The sequence below is a fragment of the Coregonus clupeaformis genome, unplaced genomic scaffold (assembly GCF_020615455.1).
Source record: "Coregonus clupeaformis isolate EN_2021a unplaced genomic scaffold, ASM2061545v1 scaf0009, whole genome shotgun sequence".
In the NCBI taxonomy this organism is placed as follows: Eukaryota; Metazoa; Chordata; class Actinopteri; order Salmoniformes; family Salmonidae; genus Coregonus; species Coregonus clupeaformis.
In genome coordinates, this window is record NW_025533464.1 from 475,931 (window position 1) to 501,896 (window position 25,966).

Here is a 25,966-nt window from a genome sequence, read left to right on the forward strand (position 1 = left end):
TGTGTGTGTGTGTGTGTGTGTGTGTGTGTGTGTGCTTGTGCTTATGTGTGTTTCATCTCCCTGGACCTTGTTTCTGAGATGCTCTGCTTCTGTTTTTCCACAGAACGGCAAACTACCCGGTCGGCCTGGGCAACAGCATAATCAACATTCTAGTGACAGATGAGTCAGCCGCCACAGATCCCGAGCCTGTCGTCATGACAATATACACTCTGCACATGTACCGCGAGAGCCGGCCCAGCCTGCCCATGTTTGGGGAGCATGTAATGTGTGGCTTCGTGCAGGTACGTGGTGTGGGCAGGCCGTTTCTACACGCTTGTAACTCACTACCAAACACTCACAGATGGACAAGCACTGTCAGAGACCTGGGCCGTATTCACGAAGTCTCAGAGTAGGAGAGCTGATAGAGGATCAGTGTTTAGTTTTAGATTATAATGAATAACTGTATTTGGATAGGGGGGACCTGATCCTAGATTAGCACTCTAAAATGTGTTGTTTTCTCCATTATGAGTAAAACAAGGTAAAAATGTAAGGTTAGTGGGACTTCATGTTCCCCATCAAGTTAACCAAGAGTGACTTCCTGTCTGGGGTTCACTGACTTTACCTGGAGGACCACATCAGAGGAACACAAAATACTATTTCCCTATTCCCCTTACCATATTCAAATGACACGCACTATTGACTTTTACAGAGCCATGGTTTCAATTCCCAACACAAGTTTCATAGCATGTAAACAAAGGAAAATCAATTCATTCGGTTGAGAAGGAACGGTGCGGTTCCTTCGTTTTTACAGCGTTTGTCATGTCGGTGGTTGGGTTTCTCCGAGGGAGCCTTCGCGGCTGGTCCCTGTAAAGTTTAGTGTCGGTTACGGCCGCGAATGGCGTCGAGAGGCGTTGGAGCAGCAGCCATGTCGAGATACGGTTGGTTGATATTTCGGAGCCAGTATTTTCCAGATTACAGTTGGAATGTGGAGGGGCGGGGGCGGTAAAGGGATTGAGAGGGTCTGATGTTCCCATGAGATCCTGTGTCAAGGGCTATATTTGAGCTTTCACACCCCAGTAAGAGTTTGGTTTGGGATGTGGTCCGGGACGCTCTGTCTCCCCCTCACCTGACCCCCCTCACTCCTCTCCAAACCTCCCTCCCTATCTCCTGATGCATCTTGGGTATAAGGGTGGCGATGGGGCGGTGTCCTGGGGCGGGGCAGGGTTGATGGAGCGGACCCTTAGCTGACCAATCAGTGCAGGGATATGAGCCATTAAGAGGAGGAGCATTTCTGGAGATTTCCGATTTTAGTACATTACAGTGATAGAAACAGTAAGGGACAGTGGGGTAAATTGAGGTCATTTTTTACATTCAGGATCACTCCATCAAGGGAAATTTAGTATTCTTTCTAACAAAGGTATTTACATAGATTTCAGGATGTTGTGTATCCCTGGAAATATTCAGAATTTATGTAAACATTACAGTTTTGAAAACATAGTTTGTCCCCAAAAAGTGGTCTCTTGGCACAACTTATGGGGTAAATTAAGCTGCGGGAAATGGTAAATTAAGCCGCCTACAAATGTCTGTACTGAATCAAATATTACCACTACCTTTTTAAAAACATGTGTATCTTTATTTCCCAAACGCAATTCAATTCAACACAATCACAATCGCTTTTTGTCTTTTAATAATTTTAATAATCTTTTAACACACCTAACAAACACTTTGTACTTACACCTTTGACATAGGCCAGGCCCTGGTGTTACCTCATATCCCAGTGATAATGGCTTCCATTACGCCTGGGAAGAAAACTATTCAATTTGCTCAGCTTGCCATTGGCTCAACCATTGGCTCAACTTACCCCAAGGCAAACATTTGGACTATATTAGCCCACACTGCTACAAGGATGCACTTTCATGCTAGATTTAGGACTTCATATTGAAGTATATAGAGACCCCAACGGATGTATAGAGCAATCTTAAAATGATCTACTTTGGTTTAAATACAAGCGTCATGGAACTTCTAACACAATAAATCCATTTGACTTGGTGAAAATCATTTTTTGGTACCTAACTTGCTTACCTCTTTTTCCATGTGGTATTTGGTAAAATGATTAATTTTGTGTATGTTTTCCTAGAAACAAGGGTGGCTCAACTTACCCCACTCTCCCCTATGATGTGTCAAACATGCATACATACTTATACACACGGGCAACCACTTTTGAGCCACATATGGACACACACATACTATATAAATACACACACACAGCTCATAACAGCCCCTGATGGTTTTCCCCTGCTGGTAGTGTGAGGGCTGTGGTTATTATGGTCCATTGGGAAGAGCTGACTGTCTCCCAAATGGTTATTGTGGTCACTGAGTGGTCCTCACATCCCAGCAGGCATAAACCATTCTCTCCCAAAGAACATGTGGTCCTGTTTTTGGTCAGAAACGAAGGAGAGAAAAGAGGAAAAACAGACTAAATCCTTGACAAATTGTTCACACAGCACAGCCACCAATGATTTCCTGGTTCTATTTGCTGTAGGCCTGTGAGATTAATGATAATTATGTGTCAAACAGTCACTAATTCCTCATTAGTAAACATCTAGTTTCCTAGTTTCTTTCTTTCTTTCTTTCTTTCTTTCTTTCTTTCTTTCTTTCTTTCTTTCTTTCTTTCTTTCTTTCTTTCTTTCTTTCTTTTTCTTTTCTTTTTTTTTTTTTTTTTTCTTTTTTCTCGTTGACACATGCACATACTCACACTGGATTATATATAGGATATAATTTGTCCCTTTGTGTGTGGCTGGTATGCCAGCTTTGTGTCCTTGGTGTTGGGAGTGTTGCTACGGTTGTCCTCCCAATGCTTCCTCAGGGTCACTACAACGTGTCTGGGTCTGGGCGAACACACTGTGTGAACTGCCCTACATTGTCCACTGTGCCTCATTCTAACTCATTGACCATACCCCACCATGTTTATGAAACACATTGGGAGGGATCTTGGACCATTCCTCCATACAGAATCTTTCCAGATCCTTGATATTCTTCGGTCTGCGCTTATGGACTGCCCTCTTCAATTCAAACCACAGATTTTCGATGGGGTTCAAGTTTGGAGACTGAGATGGCCATTGCAAATTGTTGATTTTGTGGTCAATTAACCATTTCTTTGTGGATTTTGATGTGTGCTTGGGTCATTGTCTTGCTGGAAGATCCACTTATGGCCAAGTTTCAACCTCCTGGCAGAGGCAACCAGGTTTTTTGCAAAAATGTCCTGGTACTTGGTAGAGTTCATGATGCTGTTGACCTTAACAAGGGCCCCAGGACCAGAGGAAGCAAAATAGCCCCATAACATCAAAGATCCAGCACCATATTTTACAGTAGGTATGAGGTTATTTTCTGCATATGCGTCACCGCTGGTTTGCGTGGCCAAAGACCTCTACTTTCCTCTCATCTGACCATAGCACACGGTTCCAATCCAAGTGCCAATGCCGTTTAGCAAACTCCAGGCGTTTACATTTGTTAGTAGCTTTTTTCTGGCAACCCTTCCAAAGAACCTATTGGCATGGAGGTGGTGTCTAATTGTAGAATTGGATACTTGGTGACCCCAAGATGCGACTAAGTTTCTGTAATTATCCAACTGGACTTTTCTTTGCCTTCCGAATCAACTTCCTCACTGTGCATGGGGACAAGATACACTTCCTCTACCAGGCAAGTTTGTCACTGTTCCAGTGGTTTTAAACATATTAATTGTTGTCCTAATAGTGGTAAATAATTAGTTTTAGCAATTTTTTGTATCCATTGCCTTATTTATGAAGGTCAACAACCATTTGTCTCTTCGTTTGTGAGTTCTTTGCCTTTCCCCATGGTGATGGATGACAACTGGATTTTATTTGCGTGTTACCTCATTTTTATACCCCAGTCAAACAGGAAGCCATGGAAGGCCACAATACAGTTCCTTAAACTGAGATTTTAAAAAAATTACAATAATGTTAATCCAGATTTTATTTTGTTTGATTTTATTTATAAGAATCTTTAGGAATTATTTTTGAGAATGTATTTTATTACTTGTTAAACAAAATCTCTTTCTCTAAGCAATTGTATCAGTATAAAATAATATACTTTTCAGATTTTCCAAAGTGTGTGTTCATGTGTGTATTTTTTTTTGCATACAATATAGCTCAGTATTTGTATTATTATAAATGAATTTATTTATTTTATTTTACCCCCTTTTTCTCCCCGATTTCGTCTCATCGCTGCAACTCCCCAACGGGCTCGGAAGGCGAAGGTCGAGTCATGCGTCCTCTGAAACATGACCCGCCAAACCGCGCTTCACCCGCCCGCTTAACCCGGAAGCCAGCCGCATCAATTTACGTTTGACGTTTTAGTCATTTAGCAGACGCTCTTATCCAGAGCGACTTACAGTTAGATATATATTAATTTTTTCATACTGGCCCCCTGTGGGAATCGAACCCACAACCCTGGCGTTGCAAGCACCATGCTCTACCAACTGAGCTATACGGGGCTCAATGTGTCGGAGGAAACACCGTTGAACTGACGACCGAGGTCAGCCTGCAGGCGCCCGGCTCGCCACAAGGAGTTTTTATTTATTATTTCCTCTTCAGAGGACACACATCTTTTTATTTTATTTTACAGCTTTTCTGCTACATATACAAACATTTTACATATACATTTTACATATACATTTTGCATACACATTTTACATACATGGTAATTTTATGTAAAGCAATCACATAACAATAATACATTACCAAACAAAAACGTTTTAATCCTACCCCTCACACTCTCAGCCCATCCCACCTATCACCATAGACCACCCACATTTGGTTTAAATGTGCCATATATTTTTCAATTGTGCTGTGATGTTTTACATACATTTTGAACCTCTCTAATGTATAGTATCCACAGATTGTGAGCTAAAGATGAAAACCTTTCCTACAAGTATTATTATATTATTTATTGACTGACTATGGCTTTCCAAATTGCCCAACACTGCTATTTGTAAGGTACATTTTAAGTGAATGTTGTGATTTTTTTTAACCATTCCTGAAACAGTGACCAGATACAAGCTACGTAGGGGCAATACCAGAATAAATGATCTAGTGATTCTGTCTCTTCGCAGCAAAATCTACAGAGCTGAGATTGTTGTATGCCCCATATATATATATATACATAGCATTCTGTTGGTAGCAAGAATTTTGTATAATAATTTAAATAGAAAAACTCAGTGTTGAATCAAGTGTTGTTTTTTGTACCAGTTCATAAACCATGTGCCATGGAATCGGTACATTGAAAATCTCTTTCCATTTATTTTGCAACCTGTATGGCGCAGTTGTCAACATTTGTGTCCTCAAATGAAACTGGTATAGTTTTATATTTATGCAAATTCCTTTCAGCCAATTTGTATCTTTAATATATGGCAGGCAAACAAGTTCCCTACCTTCTCTCTTTTCCACTTGCCTCCTCCATTTTTGTGGTAATGCTGCAATCAGTTGGTTATAAGTTTGGATTGAGCAGACATTCCCATACAGTGAGGGAAAAAAGTATTAGATCCCCTGCTGATTTTGTATGTTTGCCCACTGACAAAGGCATGATCAGTCTATAATTTTAATGGTAGGGTTATTTGAACAGTGAGAGACAGAATAACAACAACAAAATCCAGAAAAACGCATGTCAAAAATGTTATAAATTGATTTGCATTTTAATGAGGAAATAAGTATTTGACCCCTCTGCAAAACATGACTTAGTACTTGGTGGCAAAACCCTTGTTGGCAATCACAGAGGTCAGACGTTTCTTGTAGTTGGCCACCAGGTTTGCACACATCTCAGGAGGGATTTTGTCCCACTCCTCTTTGCAGATCTTCTCCATGTCATTAAGGTTTCGAGCCTGACGTTTGGCAACTCGAACCTTCAGCTCCCTCCACAGATTTTCTATGCGATTAAGGTCTGGAGACTGGCTAGGGCACTCCAGGACCTTAATGTGCTTCTTCTTGAGCCACTCCTTTGTTGCCTTGGCCGTGTGTTTTGGGTCATTGTCATGCTGGAATACCCATACACGACCCATTTTCAATGCCCTGGCTGAGGGAAGGAGGTTCTCACCCAAGATTTGACGGTAGTCCTGTCCCCTTAGCAGAAAAACACCCCCAAAGCACAATGTTTCCACCTCCATGTTTGACGGTGGGGATGGTGTTCTTGGGGTCATAGGCAGCATTTCTCCTCCTCCAAACACGGCGAGTTGAGTTGATGCCAAAGAGCTCGATTTTGGTCTCACCTGACCACAACACTTTCACCCAGTTCTCCTCTGAATCATTCAGATATTCATTGGCAAACTTCAGACGGGCCTGTATATGTGCTTTCTTGAGCAGGGGGACCTTGCGGGCGCTGCAGGATTTCAGTCCTTCACAGCGTAGTGTGTTACCAATTGTTTTCTTGGTGACTATGGTCCCAGCTGCCTTGAGATCATTGACAAGATCCTCCCGTGTAGTTCTGGGCTGATTCCTCACCGTTCTCATGATCATTGCAACTCCACGAGGTGAGATCTTGCATGGAGCCCCAGGCCGAGGGAGATTGACAGTTATTTTGTGTTTCTTCCATTTGAGAATAATCGCAACAACTGTTGTCACCTTCTCACCAAGCTGCTTGGCGATGGTCTTGTAGCCCATTCCAGCCTTGTGTAGGTCTACAATCTTGTCCCTGACATCACTGGAGAGCTCTTTGGTCTTGGCCATGATGGAGAGTTTGGAATCTGATTGATTGATTGCTTCTGTGGACAGGTGTATTTTATACAGGTAACAAACTGAGATTAGGAGCACTCATTTTAAGAGTGTGCTCCTAATCTCAGCTCGTTACCTGTATAAAAGACACCTGGGAGCCAGAAATCTTTCTGATTGAGAGGGGGTCAAATACTTATTTCCCTCATTAAAATGCAAATCAATTTATAACATTTTTGACATGCGTTTTTATTGATTTATTTGTTGTTATTCTGTCTCTCACTGTTCAAATAAACCTACCATTAAAATTTTAGACTGATCATTTCTTTGTCAGTGGGCAAACGTACAAAATCAGCAGGGGATCAAATACTTTTTTCCCTCACTGTATATTTTCGCTAACTGCATATGTGACATAACTCCACCGTTTATATTCATAATGTCATTAACAAATATATATATATATATATATTTTTTTTTTATTTTTATTTTATATATATATATATATATTTTTTTTTTCATAATTTTTTTATTTTTATTAATCAGTATATTTGAGTTTAACCATAACATTTGTTCTATCTTTTCTGGAGGATAAAACTGAAATTGTAACCAGCTTTGTATGGCTTGTTTAAGAAAGGGCGATACTTGAAACAACATTTTATTTTCAATTAGTCGGAAATGAGAAGTTGTAATCTGTATGAAGGCAAAAAGTCCATTTTTGGACAAAGCATGAGCCTTTCTTAATAATCTACTGGAGAACCATTTTGGGTTTAAGTATAATTTATGGATGAGTGAAGCTTTTAGTGAGAGGTTTAAAGCTTTAATATTTAATAATTTTAGCCCCCCAAACTCATATTAATTATATAAATGGGCACATTTAATTTTGTCTGGCTTAGCATTCCAAATAAAATGAAATATTTTTTGCTCAAATGATTTAAAAAACGAGTCGTCTGGAGTAGGCAGCGCCATTAGTAAGTAAGTAAACTGTGATAAGACCAAAGAGTTCATCAATGTGATTTTTCCAGAAATAGACAAGTATTTACCTCTCCATGGTTGCAGAATTGTATCTATTTTTGCAAACTTTCTATTGAAATTGATTGTGGTAAATTCATTTTATATTTTTTGAGATGTGAATACCAAGTATGTCTACTTCACCATTCGCCCATTTTATGGGTAAACTACAAGGTAGTGTAAACACTGTGTCTTTTAAACGATCCAATACGTAATATGGTACACTTGTCATAATTAGGTTTTAGTCCAGAGAGGCTAGAAAAGTGATCAAGATCTTCAATAAGACTGTGCAGGGATCCAGATTGCGGACTTAAGAATAAACTTGAGTCATTGGCATACATTGACACTTTTGTTTTTATCCCCATGATTTCTAACCCCTTGATGTTCTTGTTGAATCTAATTTTAATAGCTAGCATTTCAATGGCCATAATAAATAGATATGGAGACAACGGACAGCCTTATTTTACTCCTCTTAAAAGCTCAATACTTTCTGAGAAGTAACCATTATTTACTATTTTACATCTGAGGTTGCTGTACATAACTTTAACCCATTGTATAAGAGATTCACCAAAATTAAAGTAATCCAGGCATTTATATATAAATTCTATTCGTACTTTATCAAACGCCTTTTCAAAATCTGCTATGAAGACCAGGCCTGGTATCTTTGATGTTTCATAATGTTCAATTGTTTCAAGTAATTGTCGTATATTATCTCCAATATATCGTCCAGATAAAAAACCTGTCTGATCAGGATGAACAATATTTGGTAAAAACCTTTTTTATTCTATGTGCTATGCATTTCGCCAGGATTTTTGCATCACAACATTGAAGTGTAAGAGGCCTCCAGTTTTTTTAAATGGACTGGATCTTTATACTTACCACATGGGTCCTGTTTTAGTAGTAATGAAATCAGACCTTCTTGTAGAGTACCTGAAAGTCTACCATTTTTATAGGAGTAAATAAAACATGCTAATAATGGATCTTTGAGTACATCAATATATACCTCAAATGGTATATACCATCAAGCCCTGGTGTTTTTCCAGACTGAAAATATTTAATTGCCTCAAAAAGTTCCTCTTCTATGAGTTGGCCTTCACACAGGTCTTTCTGTAAATGTGTTAATTTTACATTATAATAATAATTATTAATATTATTATTATTATTATTATTATTATTATTATTATTATTATTATTAGGAAAGAAATCCTTACAGTTAACATCATTCAGCGGAAATGGAAGAGACTGAAAAGAAAACATACGCTTAAAATATTTTGCTTCCTCTTTCAAAATATAATTTGGTAAATCATGCATGACTCCATCATTTGTAACGAGTTTCTGTAAATTATTTTTGGTAGCATTTCTATGTTGAAGATTCAAGAAAATGTTGTGCATTTTTCAAAATTTTCCATCCAATTCGCTTTATTTTTGTTATACATTACACTTGATCGTTCTTGAATAAGTACCTCCAATTATTTTTGTTTTTCCACCAAACCTATTTTGTGCCTCTATAGTACAGTTTCCATTACCATCTACCTGCGCTGTTATTTCCTCTTTCCTTTATTAGTCTAATCTCTTTTTACCTAAACTGCTTTTGTTTTAATGATGAGTATTGTATCGAATGGCTTCTAAAAGTACATGTAAAAGTGTCCCATACAATAAGGGGATCTGCTGTACCTATGTTGTGCAGAAAAAAGTCAATTATGAATTATTTTGTCTTAGTTAAGAACAAATTGTCATCCAAAATTGCCGTCCACGTGGAAATTCTGTAAGAGTTATATGGAGGCCAATTAGATGGTGGGCCGATCACATTCGGTCTCCTATTATTTTATTTTTTTACTTTTGATGCCAGCACAAGGAGTTGCTAGCGCATGATGAGCCAAGTAAAGCCCCCCCGGCCAAACCCTCCCCTAACGCTGGGCCAATTGTGCGCCACCCTATGGGACTCCCGATCACGGCCGGTTGTGATACAGCCCGGGATGGAACCCGGGTCTGTAGTCACGCCTCTAGCACTACGATGTAGACCGCTGCGCCACTCGGGAGGCCTGTATTATTTATTTTACAGTCTGTTTTTGCTAATCTATATCAAGAGTGCCAATAATTTTGGAGGTGACTGTAATATGCACATTAGATATATAAATCATCATCATTGTAATTAATGTAGTCTGTTTTGACTGAGAGCCTAAAGGGAATCACAAACCCCATCCTATTAGTCCATTTCATCCACCAGTCAGGAGTGGTTACTCTCAGACGTGCTAGAGGCTGAGTTGGGACAGGGTGTATGGACGATTGGAATGCTGCTGACACACATCACACATCCAACCCTGTGACCCCAACCCATCATACTCCTACACCCAGCAGTATCACCTTGCACTGGGATGAAAGGAGGACGAAGGGTGTGCGTGTGTGCCATTTTTTTTTCAAGCATACAATATAGCTCAGTATTTGTATGACTTATTTTATACAGTCTTTTTTACTAATCATTATCAAGGGTGCCAATAATTTAGGAGGTGACTGTATATGAATGGAAGGTGAACTACAGTAAGTTCCCTCTCTCTGTCCTATAGGACACCCCATTTGGATGGAGGTTCAGAGGCTCTTAGAACCCCTTCCTCCCTGTATCCCCTCTTCCTCCTTCATCCCTCTATTCCTCTCATCCTTCATGTGATGGAGTCTTCTCAGCATCCTGCATGTGCAGATAGACCATTTGATCTGTCTGTGTGACTTAAGACCTCTGTCTATCTGTGTTATGATGATTTGATTTGATTTATACATGTCTCACTATATCAACAAAGACAGGGCTCTCTCTCTCTCTCTCACTCTCACTCACACACTCACACAACTCAACTTACTCCTGCTCTTGGCTCCCTGTACTATAAGGCTGCTACAAGCTCATGCTATGCCAGAGGGACTTTGGCAAGTGATACCATCTCTCCCTTGAAGTACAGTTTGAAATGATTATATTTCCACAGCATTTGATGGGCATTTTTTGTGCATGAATGTGACATGCAGACATAACCAAATTGCAGGGCCTGTCTAGCACAGCAAATTGTTTTTCAAAGTTTGATCTGAAACACAACTTTTCTTTGTTCCTCCTGATCCGCTTGGCTTAGCGAGAATTAATTTATTTGCCGTTTAGAAGTGAAATAATCTAATTGTCACATGCGCGCACACACACACACACACACACACACACACACACACACAATCTGAGAGATTGTGGCAGAGTATATACAGTGGGGAGAACAAGTATTTGATACACTGCCAATTTTGCAGGTTTTCCTACTTACAAAGCATGTAGAGGTCTGTAATTTTTATCATAGGTACACTTCAACTGTGAGATACGGAATCTAAAACAAAAATCCAGAAAATCACAATTAATTGGCATTTTATTGCATGACATAAGTATTTGATCACCTACCAACCAGTAAGAATTCCGGCTCTCACAGACCTGTTAGTTTTTCTTTAAGAAGCCCTCCTGTTCTCCACTCGTTACCTGTATTAACTGCACCTGTTTGAACTCATTACATGTATAAAAGACACCTGTCCACACACTCAATCAAACAGACTCCAACCTCTCCACAATGGCCAAGACCAGAGAGCTGTGTAAGGACATCATGGATACAATTGTAGACCTGCACACGGCTGGGATGGGCTACAGGACAATAGGCAAGTAGCTTGGTGAGAAGGCAACAACTGTTGGCGCAATTATTAGAAAATGGAAGAAGTTCAAGATGACGGTCAATCACCCTCGGTCTGGGGCTCCATGCAAGATCTCACCTCGTGGGGTGAGGGAGGTGAGGGATCAGCCCAGAACTACACGGCAGGACCTGGTCAATGACCTGAAGAGAGCTGGGACCACAGTCTCAAAGAAAACCATTAGTAACACACTACGCCGTCATGGATTAAAATCCTGCAGCGCACGCAAGGTCCCCCTGCTCAAGCCAGCGCATGTCCAGGCCCATCTGTAGTTTGCCAATGACCATCTGGATGATCCAGAGGAGGAATGGGAGAAGGTCATGTGGTCTGATGAGACAAAAATAGAGCTTTTTGGTCTAAACTCCACTCGCCGTGTTTGGAGGAAGAAGAAGGATGAGTACAACCCCAAGAACACCATCCCAACCGTGAAGCATGGAGGTGGAAACATCGTTCTTTGGGGATGCTTTTCTGCTAAGGGGACAGGACAACTGCACCGTATTGAGGGGAGGATGGATGGGGCCATGTATTGCGAGATCTTGGCCAACAACCTCCTTCCCTCAATAAGAACATTGAAGATGGGTCGTGGCTGGGTCTTCCAGCATGACAACGACCCGAAACACACAGCCAGGGCAACTAAGGAGTGGCTCCGTAAGAAGCATCTCAAGGTCCTGGAGTGGCCTAGCCAGTCTCCAGACCTGAACCCAATAGAAAATCTTTGGAGGGAGCTGAAAGTCCGTATTGCCCAGCGACAGCCCTGAAACCTGAAGGATCTGGAGAAGGTCTGTATGGAGGAGTGGGCCAAAATCCCTGCTGCAGTGTGTGCAAACCTGGTCAAGACCTACAGGAAACGTATGATATCTGTAATTGCAAACAAAGGTTTCTGTACCAAATATTAAGTTCTGCTTTTCTGATGTATCAAATACTTATGTCATGCAATAAAATGCAAATTAATTACTTAAAAATCATACAATGTGATGTTCTGGATTTTTGTTTTAGATTCCGTCTCTCACAGTTGAAGTGTACCTATGATAAAAATTACAGACCTCTACATGCTTTGTAAGTAGGAAAACCTGCAAAATCGGCAGTGTATCAAATACTTGTTCTCCCCACTGTATAGGAAGACTTGAGCCAGTCCGGGTGGTCTGGGGATGACAACGTTAGAGGCTTAATGCTTTCCTTCTGTTCTGAAGTCAGTGTGAGAAACACCCAGAGACTGGAGTCTCTACAAACCACAAGTGTGCTCTCACAGCTCTGTGCTTCACCACACACACACTCAGATGTGCACACACACACTGACACACACACATTCATGCTCAGACATACATTTACAAATCAGGCAAACAGTTTCACGCCACCACCACCCCCTCCTGTGAGCCATGCTGTGGAAACCATTAAGGGATCAGAGGAGAGAGTGGCAAGATGGCAGAGGAGAGGAATTATTTTGATGCCAGAGCTTATTCCCAATTCCTCCATTCTCTCCCAGTCCCCCTGTCCCCACTCTCTCTAACATCACCATCCAGTCCCTCTCTTCATTTATTTTTAAACACAGGTTAGGGACATTCCATATCAATGTGACCTGAATGCATCAACCTGTCAACTACACCAACTGAGGCATAGCAGTGAGAAAAGGGCCTTCAGGGTTCTGCAATATGTCCACCATATTGAGGAGGTTTTTGGCTCTTGCTTGATGTTGCTCTTATAAAATGGATGATTTAAAGAGGAGATATCATGCGGACGGTGACGGATGTATTTAGTGTCAAACGTACAAAACCTTGATTTAAATTGCATTGGACAAAGCCTTATGTCGTGTTTTGGGAATAACGAGGGCTAACGAGGGCTAATTGGTGAGAGCGTCTGGTGTAGTTGTTAGCAGTGTGACCCCAGGGCAAACCCAGTATAAACTCCCTCTCCATACCACAAGTCCCCACATTTATGTGTTCCATCCATAGGAAAGGAAATCCATAGTATTATGTTGTTACTGAGGGATATTTCAGATGTGGAGAATAAGGCCTCCATTGATGCAGCGTGTGGGGCTTTTGAAGTGCTATCATGTGAAGGCTCAGGGCTTCAGTGTTCATATCAGCAGGCTGTCTGGCTGTCTGTCTGATGCTGCCTGGTTATCTAGCTATAGGTGGGAATGGGAAACTGGCTGAGGGTTGATCTCAATAGTCTAAAGTAGCTTCCTTGTGTTGTATCCTTTCTTCAGTCTGTATTGACTTTACATAGCTGGTGTGCTATGCCCAGCCATGCCTCACTTATGAGGACTTGTACACTCACCCGTGAGAAAGTCCAACCAGGAGCACTTGCTGTTACTATAGAAGGAGGACTGCCCTCCCACACATGGTTTATATCTTCATATGTCCACTGTTATGGCTGGACACATGTTCAGTTTATTCAATTTCCGTCTCATTCAACCTTCCCTACTTCTCCTCCACTTCCCATCCATCAACACAGGCGAGATCGCAGCTCTGTCCCAGTTTCTCAACCCTGGTCCCCACACCTATCCGTATACCATCTCATAGATGGGGAACTAAGCATTGATTTCCTAGTGTTGTTGTCATGGGGGGCTTGGTGGGAGTCTGGCTCTTTGATGTGCTGCAGCTGTGAATTCCACCGAGGACCAGTCTGTTACCCAACCCCCCCTCGCTCAGCCCAGAAGTGTGCCACTTCACTCAGACAATGGCTGACTTCATGCGCCCCGCCGTGTTATCATACGTGGGCGGAGGGAGGGAGGAGACGGAGGGAAGAGGGGTAGACGGGTCTTCTCATTAAAACTCCTGTTGGTCCCCCTCAGTCCAATAAAAATAATCGCTCCAGCTGCGTTTGATCTGGTTTGATTAGTCAGAGAGGAATGACGGGCGATAGGCATTCTAAGAAACATTCATTAAATGGTTTGGTCCTTTTATCTTTTAGGGGGGAAATAACTTTGTTGGGTTAGAGGACCCCCCCCCCCTCCTTGCCCCCTGTTGCCCTGTGTATGTTGAAACCCTCCTCTCGGTCTCTACCACTTGTCTTTCTAGCTTCTCTCTCTCTCTCTCTCTGTGTGTGTGTGTGTGTGTCAGGGCTGTGTCTCCTAGCCATTGACAGGGCCAGTCTGGGTGGGATGATTGAGGGGTCTGTGATTCAGGGTCATCCCCTCATAGTCCCCTACAGCTGCTCTAACCTATCAGTCTGCACAGAGAGAGGAGAAGATACAGAGAGAGATTGAAGCAACTAGAGGTACCTACTACCTCACATATGCGCGCGCACACACACACACACACACACACACACACACACACACACACACACAGGCAGTAGGTTGTCTGGTCTGGTCCATGAAGATCATAGTGGTAATGGCCTGTGTGTTTCCTTGTGACTAGGGGCACATGGAGGTCCAGAGAGCAAGATTTATGTAATCTTGGCAACGCCCACATTCCCACTGTCCTGACTTAATTTCCCGCTCATCCAACTCTCCCAGCACCTGTCTGAGGGAATATCCTAATTTGAGAATATCGCTCACCTGGCAACCATAAAACAGAGATGCTCAGATTTAAGATTCCCGAGACCGGAACTTTCCTAACGTCATCCTCCAGGAACGAACAGAACCCTCTGTCTTCCCTCTTCTCTCACCCCTCTGTTCCTCTCTCTCTCTCTCTCTCTCTCTCTCTCTCTCTCTCTCTCTCTCTCTCTCTCTCTCTCTCTCTCTCTCGCTCCATCACTCTCACTATTTCTCTTCCCCCAGTTTCCTGTTTGGATCAATTCATGGGCCTCCTTGCTGTTACGCGGTTAAATGCAGTTTTTTTATTTTATGAGGATGGTTGTCATGGTTGTCATGAGGGCATGACAGATCTCCGGTTATGAATGAGCAGTTAGGCTTAACGGCTTCCCTCCTGGAGCGCTGTTATTCCCGGCGGTGTTCCTGGCTCAGGGAAATGGAAATGTCGTCTTAGGAGAAGCGAGGACAGCTCATAGTGGAGGGAAACCATAATGTTAAGATGTGTGGATTGTGTTGGCAGGGAGAGTGATTTGTACAGTTTAACGCACATTATCACATAAGAAAACACACTTGAGTTTTAAGGCACATTAACAAGCATATAAACACACATGAATGTATGTTCGCACACAAATGTGGGCACACACACACAGAGAGTAGGCTATCGCGGGATTGGTTTTCCAGTTGTGCTATGTGTTTCTTGATGTTTGATTATACAGTAGTTCTAGAGGTCACTTGTACATTAGCTGACATAATGCTCACAGACTCTCAATCTTTACTTCATACCCTCTTCCCTTAGCATCTAGCCTCTTGTTCAGCATCCATCTCTCTCTCTCTCTTTCTGCTAACCCCCTTTCTCTCCATCGGACTCCCCCTTGTTTCTCTCAGATTCTCTATGCCTCTATCTCTCTCTCTCTCATTCACACTGAGCACACACACCTCTGCATATGTCCCTGTATGTCTATTTTTCCTCATTAGGCATTGTGTCTGGGTGGTATTGTAAACTGGTAATGAGTTGTGTATAATTGTTCTGATCAGAGGGCGGATGTGTGGGCGTTCCGCTGCCAGAACCCACTGTTCTCCTCCTTGTTCTCCCCTGCCGTTCCCCCTTTTCACCCCTCGGAGCCGAGTCCAGCCGGCGCGGGGTTCTGCGGTTCCTCCAAAGGCCCTATAAATCATGTTATAAATCGGTTATCGGTTTGTTTGTGTGTTCTATCCAACCCAAATGTAAATGGAGCCCATGACAGCCTAATTTAACCAGTCAATAACTTATGTATGAATTGTCTCACTTTTACTAGCCAAAACCTGTAGCTCTCGTTACTATGGACATACACAAGCTCCAATATCTATATCATGTACACAAATTTTATCACAAAAAATAACAGTAGACATTTCAGAGCTTTTGGTTATAATGGAATATCTGAGGTCTTAGACAGTGATGGAATGTTCAGGCCAGCGCTTGCCAAGAAAAGCCTCCCTCTCACCAAAGTGTAAACATCGCTCTTTTGCTTTTAAACGTCGCTATGGTAATGCCAAGCATGTCCAATGTGGCGGTGTGGACTGTGGAATACTGTTCAGCAGCAGGCATTGCCCTGGCAATCACACCGAGGATCCCTCCAATCCTCCACAAGTCTCTGTTTCCACCTTTAATCACCACTAAATCAGTGTAGTAAGTCAACCTTATGGGAAATAATCATCACTCAATCAGTGTAGTAACTCCATCTTATGGGAAATATTTCCCATATACACTCAGGTAGACGACTCTGAGTCTTACGATACATTTAGTGCAGATCTGGAAACATTGATTTGGAACGGTAAAAACATATAATCCTACTGCTATTAAACCTTTTAGAGATGTGGTTGGGACTTTTTCCGGCTGTTGGCATGAATAACTGGCTCTGTTAAAGAGAAAAGGGGGTGGATGATCTAGTAAATGCAGCTCTACGCTCACTTCCAATCAGGGGTTTAATTTAAGTGATTCCTGCCCCTGCGTCTCTCGTTTGCGGTCGCGGCAGCCCAATTATGGGTGCATGTCGCATTAACTGTACCATTATCCACTGAATATTCCACCAGTCACTGTTCATTTGGCTCTCCAGCCATGGCGACGCACCGATTTGAATGTCATTCCCTGAGTTTGGCTGTCTACTACTGACTGACTGGCTCACTACGACTCTGTGCTTACCAAGACTTCTCTCTCACTTTAGTCCTCTTTCTCTCTGTCTTTGTTCCTGTGCCTTTGTTCCTCTTTCTCCATCTCGATGTCTGTGTCTCTCTGTTCCTGTCTTTGTCTCTCTGTGTCTTTCTCTGCACACTCCTAGCAACAACAAAGCCTGCAATGGCCTGCCCATAAGAACTGGACTGCGTAACCTTCCATTGGCCAGATCTGAGTCCCAAAGAACCACTACAATACCAGATGCAGTTTAATACCTGACACAAACAAACCCTTGTTGAACCTCTGGGGTTGGGTTGGGATGACTCAGTCCTGGCCTGGACTCTTATTCTAGGTTTCTCAGGTTCTCCAGTTTTGGTCCACACTACAGTGGAACTATAGCTCTCTCATTGCTCCATTTCACTTAGTACGGGCTAGTGCTTGTGGCAAACGCTCATATTAGCTTTAGCTACTCATGCTCTGATGAGCTTTAAACAGTCATAGGAACCGGTTATCTCAGCCTGCGGTCTCCAGTGGTCACTCTGTTGGCAGGTTACATCATGGTGGTTGTTGTTGTGAATGTAGAGGAAGGACTGTATGGTTAAAACGTCTTTAAATGACCACACAGTCATTATTAGAACATGCATTGGTTTATGTGATTGGTAGTGAAGTCACTGAAGACTCCATGTCTCCTAGTGGCCCTACGGTGGCTCTGATGGTTCAAAGTTCCTCTATGAACAGAGCGCTTTCAGGCTGAGAGTTGGGAATGGATGTAGATGCAAACAAGCCGGAATAACCTAGTTGAGGAAGTCATTGTTTTCCCAAAGAAACAGAAGGCATGGAATTTAAACTGTTTGAAATTGAAACAGTTTTTTATCCCACTTGAAATTTCTTGCAAATTGTGATTGTACTTCTAAGAATCTGCTTACATATCTTACACTGGCTGCGCTGAGAGGCTGGGAAAAGTCCTTGTGAGCTGCAAGGGATTGAACATTTGGCAGTGTCGATATCGCTGTGTGGTAGACACATTCCAGATTGGCTAACCATTGTTTCCTCTGGGATCTGGCTGTGTTTCTTTCCTCTTTTGACTTGGCACTCTGTCTCATGTACTTCATAGTGCCATCATGGCACTTTATACCAAAAGGTCTTTGTGTCTTATAAAGATTTTGTTGTATACGTTTGTTCATACATTCCAGTGTGATGCATTGTACAGGTTTTACTCTGCCCCTTGGTGAGAGGAGGAGAGCAGGAGAAGTGTGTGTGTATGTGTGTGGGTTAGAGGGTCACTGATTGATAAGCATGTGTGTGTGGTAATAAATGTGTGTGTACCTTGTTGTGGCGGCTCCTCTGTGGTTCTGGGTTAGAAGTCTGAGGGTTAGAGCTGTCAGTTCAGACCTCTTCTCATTTCCTGTGTGTTTAATAAGGAACTCTAATCTGATGGCTGACCACATCCATTCTCAAAGCCTATTATACTGCAGTGTCACTCACTGTGTTTTGTGTGTGTGTGTGTGTGTGTGTGTGTGTGTGTGTGTGTGTGTGTGTGTGTGTGTGTGTGTGTGTGTGTGTGATGATCTCCTAATCCTATAGCCCTATTCATGCAATATCCCATATCTCCTTTGGGATATTGTTAGAAATGTCTTTAAGCTTTGATGTTTAGAGTGGCTGGAGACTGGTGTACATACAACAAACTTCTCAGAAGTCCAGAGTTTTCTCTAGCATGTCCCGCAGCTAATTTCCCTGTCATTACAATCACATGATATGACAAACTTGTTTATATTCATCCCATAATTCTTTGATAGTCCTCTTCCGTGCGTGACTGGCAGTAGGATTCCTCTCTTCCTCTTGGAAGATTCCTCTCTTCCTCTCACGTTCTGTGGTATGGTTCTTGGTCACTGTATCTGTCAGCACTAATGACTTAGTGATGTAATGACAGAAGGAGAACCCATTCCATGGTTTATGGTCTACTCCTATGGTCTAATCAATGTCACTCTAACAAGGGTTGTTTATGTCTTCAAGACCAAGTCCGTGTTCAACATTTACATATTGACCTGTGATTCATTTTGATTGGACAGCCAATGGTTTGTGAGGGCTACGGTGCATCAGAGAGGCTGGTTGGATCAGATGCAAGCTTTGTTCATTGGTAGAGAAGTAGTAAACAATGCTCCCATAAGTGAAAGAGGGTGTGTGTGTGTGTGTGTGTGTGTGTGTGTGTGTGTGTGTTTCATTCTCTAATGTGTTGAATATTCCACTCTTTCACCCATCCTCCCATCTCCCTCCTCCCATTCATTCCCACAGCGGAGAGTAAAATGTAATTTTCCCACAATAACTAAAATAACATTTCCTCAGATCGGAGGCAACAGTCTTGTTAACATGTCAACATTTATGAAATGAATGGCGTACATGCTTCAACTAGGGTAGAAGTGAAAACAGTATTCTAGCCAGAAAATACTTGACGCTTTCGTTCTTTTCCCCTCTCTCACAAAAAAATTATAACAAAAATCAATACAATGCACACGAATTGACGAAAATTGATGTTGTGCAGTTTTTAGGGCAAGACAACAACTAGTCTGCCAGAGAATACTTGTCTAAGTGTACGTGACCTTTTAGTGTTTTCCTTCTGTTGTTGGGATATGGTGGGGAGACCAGAAAGACCTATGGAATATAGGGGGTTTAGCCCCAAGCGTGACGGGATATAGGATTACAACCTAATAGCATTTGATAAAATCCTATTGGTGACAGATTATATGGAATGCCCTTTAACCCTTTACCCTCGTGGGAATTAGCCTATATGGTTAGGGCTAAATTGAAATGTTTCTTACAGGAGAAATATGAAAAGCATATGCATAACCATGGTAGCAATTGAAAGGGAACAGTTTTGAGATTATGGGAAAATTATTAGACCAGAATTGAGGACACAACAGTTCACTAAGACTGAATCCAAACATTACACTGTTGATTGTATGTGCATTTTACATTTACTGTTCTTTTGGCCACATTCGTTGATAACGAAATCTGAAAATACTCTGGATACATTCAGTAACGTGAAAGGAATATTCCTGGAAAATGTGGGGTAAGTGCAACATAAGACAAAAAAATGAGAAGGGTTTGAGTGAGAGGACTAACTGGTGTCTCCAAGTGGCCACACACCTCTTCAAAGTGTGCACAATTCCTAAGTAATTTCAATACACTTTTATCTCAAAGAAGAGTCTTCAACTATAAGATGCTTTTTTGAGCTCTCCTAGCCGTGCCATTGAGGAACTAGAGCAAGAACACTTGTAGTTGTTTTGTGTGGAACACTGCCCTGCATCCCCACCATCACACAATTACTGTTGTTTTTCACGCAATCTAAAAACGGCCCATTATAAATCTCAATCTGGGTCAGGTGGGCATCATTTGAAAGCTTGTTCTATTGCCAGTATGACTAGCTAAGTTAAGTTTCACAGGGCAATACAGAGAAACAGATCGTAATTTTGGTGCCTATAGAAAGGAGTCATGCGTGCAAATTTTCTTCACAATAGACATAGGCTCATTCTGTTCTGACGTCATGTCATATTGTAACTATATCAAACGTAGTGATCATAAACATTGACATGAGTTATGTGAAGTGCACATTTGGACTCACTGGTGTTTGGCTTGCTTGTATGACATCAAATCAGTATTTATTATAAACCTCAACATCTCGTCTTTCAAAATACATTGAGTCCTCTTAATGTATAGCATTTCCCTCACTCAGACAACATTTTAGCAAAAGTTGCCCAATTAGCGAGAGGGATGGGGGCAACTTCTTGTCGCGTGCGGTGCTCAAGTTCAGAATGACTGTCAGTCAAAACCCATACAGAGCTGTGAAGGACAGAGCCTGAGCTCTGAAGTCATGTATAGCATGTTACTGTACGGCCACTGCGTTCCAATTTAGGCGCTTATCAGTGCTCAAATCTGCCAAATTCAACCCGTATAAGGGTACGAGTATAAAGGGCTACAGATGGAATCTGCATTAGGGCGAAACAGGGTCACTGGCCGACTCACCACCGTTGTCACTGTTTTTGTTGCCGTGCTGAGGGGAAGCATGGTAAAACAAATGGCAGTACATATTGTGCTCTATTGTGTGTGCAATGATGTCAGAGGGGAAACAACTGTGTTGGTTGTTTGCAGTAACTTATTTTGTTGTTGTAATATCACAAACGGACGTGACAGTTTCACTATTAAGGATTCCAGCTTTGAGGTGGATGTTCAAGCTGTCACAACATAGGTTGTGTCAACCACCTAAAAACAGATTATGAAAGCAGATTTTAATAACGTTGCAGATTATAAATGAACTGGTGGTCCTCTGTAGCTCAGCTGGTAGAGCACGGCGCTTGTAACGCCAAGGTAGTGGGTTCGATCCCCGGGACCACCCATACACAAAAAAAAAATTATGCACGCATGACTGTAAGTCGCTTTGGATAAAAGCGTCTGCTAAATGGCATATTATTATTATTATTATAACTGTTACCTCAGATGTCTCTCTCATTATTATATATACTGTATTGCATTTACTTATCACGACTCAGGATATGACCCAGATGCAGACACAGGAGGCGGATAGTTCGATTCTCACAATATTTATTATAACAAAGGGGCAGTTAAAGGGCAGGTCGAGGGCAGACAGAGGTTCGTAATCCAAGGCAGAGTCAACCAGGGACAGAACGGCAGGCAGGCTCAGGGTCAGGCAGAAAGGTCAGAACCGGGAAGACTAGAAAACAAAAACTTGAGAGTAGGAGAAACGGGAAACACACTTGTAAGAGCTGACAAAACAAGACGAACTGGCAACAGACAAACAGAAAATGCAGGTATAAATACACAGGGGATAATGGAAAAATAGGAGACACCTGGTGGGGGGTGGAAACAAACACAAGACAGGTGAAACAGATTAGGGTGTGACATTACTCTGAAGATCTTTACTGATCAATCAAACCCGTAAAGCCTAAGAGTTATTTTGCTCAAGTTCTCTTGCTAAGTAGGGGGTGGTATTTTTATTGTATTTCGACGACGATATTTACAACACTTTTTACTGGTTTGACATTTTTGAATGTTCAGTTATTTTATTTCCACTGGGTTCTTTGGGAGTCAGCGGCTCTCTTATAACCATGAAATTGACTTTCTGAGGAGAGGAATCCAGCGCTTTACAGTATAACTGTCCTGTAGGAACTCTAGAACTCTGTTGCCTTGTAGTCACAACGTACCTTGTATTTCAGCAGTCTTTTTAGGGATTAGCCTGTCGTCTCAACAGCAGCCAACAACCACTGGGAGACCCGGCATGACGAACGAGGTGAAAAAGATCTCCCCTAGCTTTATTGTTTCATACAGTTTTATAGTTTTATTCAGGATGCCAATAGATCAGGATTAGACTGAGCCTATCTTCAGAGGAGTGATTCTCGGTGGGTGTGTTTGTACGCTCCTATGCCTGGGTGTGTTTCCCTTGTGCTGCTACTTCTCAAGCCGAGCGCCATTATCCGAGCTCCCTCCCTGCTCGCCAGATTCAGCTGGCATTCCCGCCCCTACCTCGGGATAAAACTATTGACACGTTGACAGGAAAAGCTTGATACCCTTTTGAGACATAGAATTCCTCAAATCTTATATTTATTATTTTGTGTGTTATTCCTTTTTCCCCCAATTAACTTTTTGTTCAGATCTCAACCCCTACTTGAGGTGAACGGAGGCTACTTGTCTCCCTACTAAGCTGGCTTCTCTAATGAGTAGGGTCCTTTTGGTCCTGGAGGATTGAAGTCTGATCGGTAGATTGACCAGGCTTTGTGTCTCCTCCAACAAAATCAGGTAGTGGTGTTTTAACAAGGCCACTGGGCACAGGGACATGCAGCTATGATCTAATGGAGATCACTGTCGGATTAGCTGTGTGTGTGTGTGTGTGTGTGTGTGTGTGTGTGTGTGTGTGTGTGTGTGTGTGTGTGTCGGGATTAGCACTCCCTTGTATCGAGGTTGGTTAGCATAGCTCTTTGATCAATGCAGATTACTGTAGTGTTGGACTCAGAACCTTATAACCAAGTCACCCCACATACGCACACACACACACTCAAGACACACACACTGCATTCTCATCTGAAGTACTGCTGTCTAATCCCTCGGTGGCCACAAACCATCTCTTGGTTTTCAGCACTTTATTAACCGAATGTGAAGTTATGAGAGTCCTATCGAGGAGCCTAGCTGAGAATGTATGGTCCATAAATCAGGTGCTTTCACTGAGGGCTGTTGTCAGGGGTGATGCTATTAAAGCTCCCAGTTGGAGAATGAATTTTACGGAGGGGGAAAGACTACTTCATAGTTTTGATGTCTTCACTATTATTCTACAATGTAGAAAATAGTAAAAATAAAGAAAAACCCTTGAATGAGTAGGTGTGTCCAAACTTTTGACTGGTACTGTATATACAGGTCTTTTTTACGTGGCATCGAGACTCTCCGGTCCGTTTTAAGAAGAGAGGGAGTGGGGAGACTGAAGGAGTGATGGAGGGAAAGATGAAAGACGACCATGGTGCGTTTCCTCCATAGCGGCGGTTGGGCTGTGGCCCCAGGCGGCTCCCTCAGACCCCATGGCCTCTGTGTTTGTGGTGTGTACACTGTGCACAGGTACGAACAAGAAAATCCCTGTTAAGTTGTCTTGTGGCACTTTGTTGAGAGCTGCGCCGGAGCCGTGGGGAATGTAGTGTGGACGTGCGAACTGAAGACCCTCAGAGTGAGGGAGGCTGCGTGTGTGGGTGAGTGTGATGTTCAGTTTCTTCATGGCCCGTTTGAAAGGGAAAGTGTACGTGTATCTAGGTGCATGTGTGTGTGTGTCTGTGTGTGTGTGTGTGTGCGCGTGGGAGAACATCTACGTTTGTGTGTGTGAGGTTCAGTCGCACCGCAAGCCTGGCGGTGTCTCTGTACTCAGGGCCAGACGGTCGGGCGGCTCCCACGGGGTCCCTGGGATACGGAGCCTCCCGGCCGCTGTCATTCATCTGGTTAGGTTTGTCTGACCTCTGAACCCTCACCTCCAACCGTTTGACCCCCCACCACCACCAACCTCAAGGAGAGGGACACAGCACCCACCACCAAGCTCTTTGATACCGAAGAGAAGAGACAAAGAAGGGAGAGAGGGAGATGGAGAGAAAGGAGCTGAGGAAAGAAAGGCAAGATGGTGAGGAAAGAGAGTGCCTAAACGGGAAAGGGAACGAAATAAGGAAAGGATAGTGATGGGCAGAGAGAGATGGAAACACAGTGAGCGAGGGAATGGCAGAAAGGTAATTGAGACATAGGGATGACTGTGGTCAGTGACTGTGAGGTTTTACAGTAACTGCCTCCCATGACTCAAACAGAGAGGGGAAAACAATAGCATTTTCTATCAATACACAACTACAGCTATGAAAGCCTTTGACAATGGAGATTTTCATCATCTATATGGTTGTATAAATGGTCAGATGAGTTGAATTGTTGAATCCATATGGTCATAAATCTACCCCAACCTGCCATTTGTATTACTGTGTTTCATCGTGACAACATGGATACTAGAACAATAGCACTGAGTGGATACTAGAACAATAGCAATGAAAGGATACTAGAAGAATAGCACTGAATGGATACTAGAACAATAGCAATGAATGGATACTAGAAGAATAGCACTGAATGGATACTAGAACAATAGCAATTAATGGATACTAGAAGAATAGCACTGAATGGATACTAGAACAATAGCAATGAATGGATACTAGAAGAATAGCACTGAATGGATACTAGAACAATAGCACTGGATGGATACTCGAAGAATAGCACTGAATGGATACTAGAACAATAGTACTGAATGGATACTAGAACAATAAAACTGAATGGATACTAATAATAATAATATGCCATTTAGCAGACACTTTTATCCAAAGCGACTTACAGTCATGCGTGCATACATTTATTTTTTTGTTTTTGTGTATGGGTGGTCCTGGGGATCGAACCCACTACCTTGGCGTTACAAGCGCCGTGCTCTACCAGCTGAGCTACAGAGGACCACTAGAACAATAGCACTGAATGGATACTAGATTACAACATCAACTCAACATGATGGAGTTCCCTCAGCCTCCCAGGACGATGGACCATCCCTCCATAATCTCATCTATCTCTCTCTCCCTGTGTCTATGCAGGACTGTGGCCTGGTGGTGCAACCAGATCAGCCCTGTGGTTTAGAGCCCCTCCCTGGGCCATTCTCTCCAGGCGAGCCCCAGGCCCGAACTCGGCCCTGCACCACTGGGGATGTACCAGGTCTGTTTTCCCCCCAAAGATATCACTTCACATTGTTTTCATAGATAACGTTTCATACATACAGTGGGGGAAAAAAGTATTTAGTCAGCCACCAATTGTGCAAGTTCTCCCACTTAAAAAGATGAGAGTGGCCTGTAATTTTCATCATAGGTACACATCAACTATGACAGACAAATTGAGGAAAAAAATTCCAGAAAATCACATTGTAGGATTTTTAATGAATTTATTTGCTAATTATGGTGGAAAATAAGTATTTGGTCACCTACAAACAAGCAAGATTTCTGGCTCTCACAGACCTGTAACTTCTTCTTTAAGAAGCTCCTCTGTCCTCCACTCGTTACCTGTATTAATGGCACCTGTTTGAACTTGTGATCAGTATAAAAGACACCTGTCCACAACCTCAAACAGTCACACTCCAAACTCCACTATGGCCAAGACCAAAGAGCTGTCAAAGGACACCAGAAACAAAATTGTAAAATAGACCTGCACCAGGCTGGGAAGACTGAATCTGCAATAGGTAAGCAGCTTGGTTTGAAGAAATCAACTGTGGGAGCAATTATTGGGAAATGGAAGACATACAAGACCACTGATAATCTCCCTCGATCTGGGGCTCCACGCAAGATCTCACCCCGTGGGGTCAAAATGATCACAAGAACGGTGAGCAAA

At 42.5% G+C, this 25,966-nt stretch overlaps 1 protein-coding gene across 1 annotated transcript in view; it reads left to right on the plus strand.

The window, feature by feature from the left end:
* Positions 1-25,966, plus strand: part of LOC121575721 (cadherin-like and PC-esterase domain-containing protein 1) — an 82,536-nt gene that overhangs the window by 46,968 nt on the left and 9,602 nt on the right. Inside the window, exons 14-15 of the mRNA XM_041889016.2 lie at positions 104-281; positions 25,183-25,300. Coding sequence (XP_041744950.2) covers positions 104-281; positions 25,183-25,300 — 296 coding nt within the window. The remainder of the gene's footprint in view (positions 1-103; positions 282-25,182; positions 25,301-25,966) is intronic.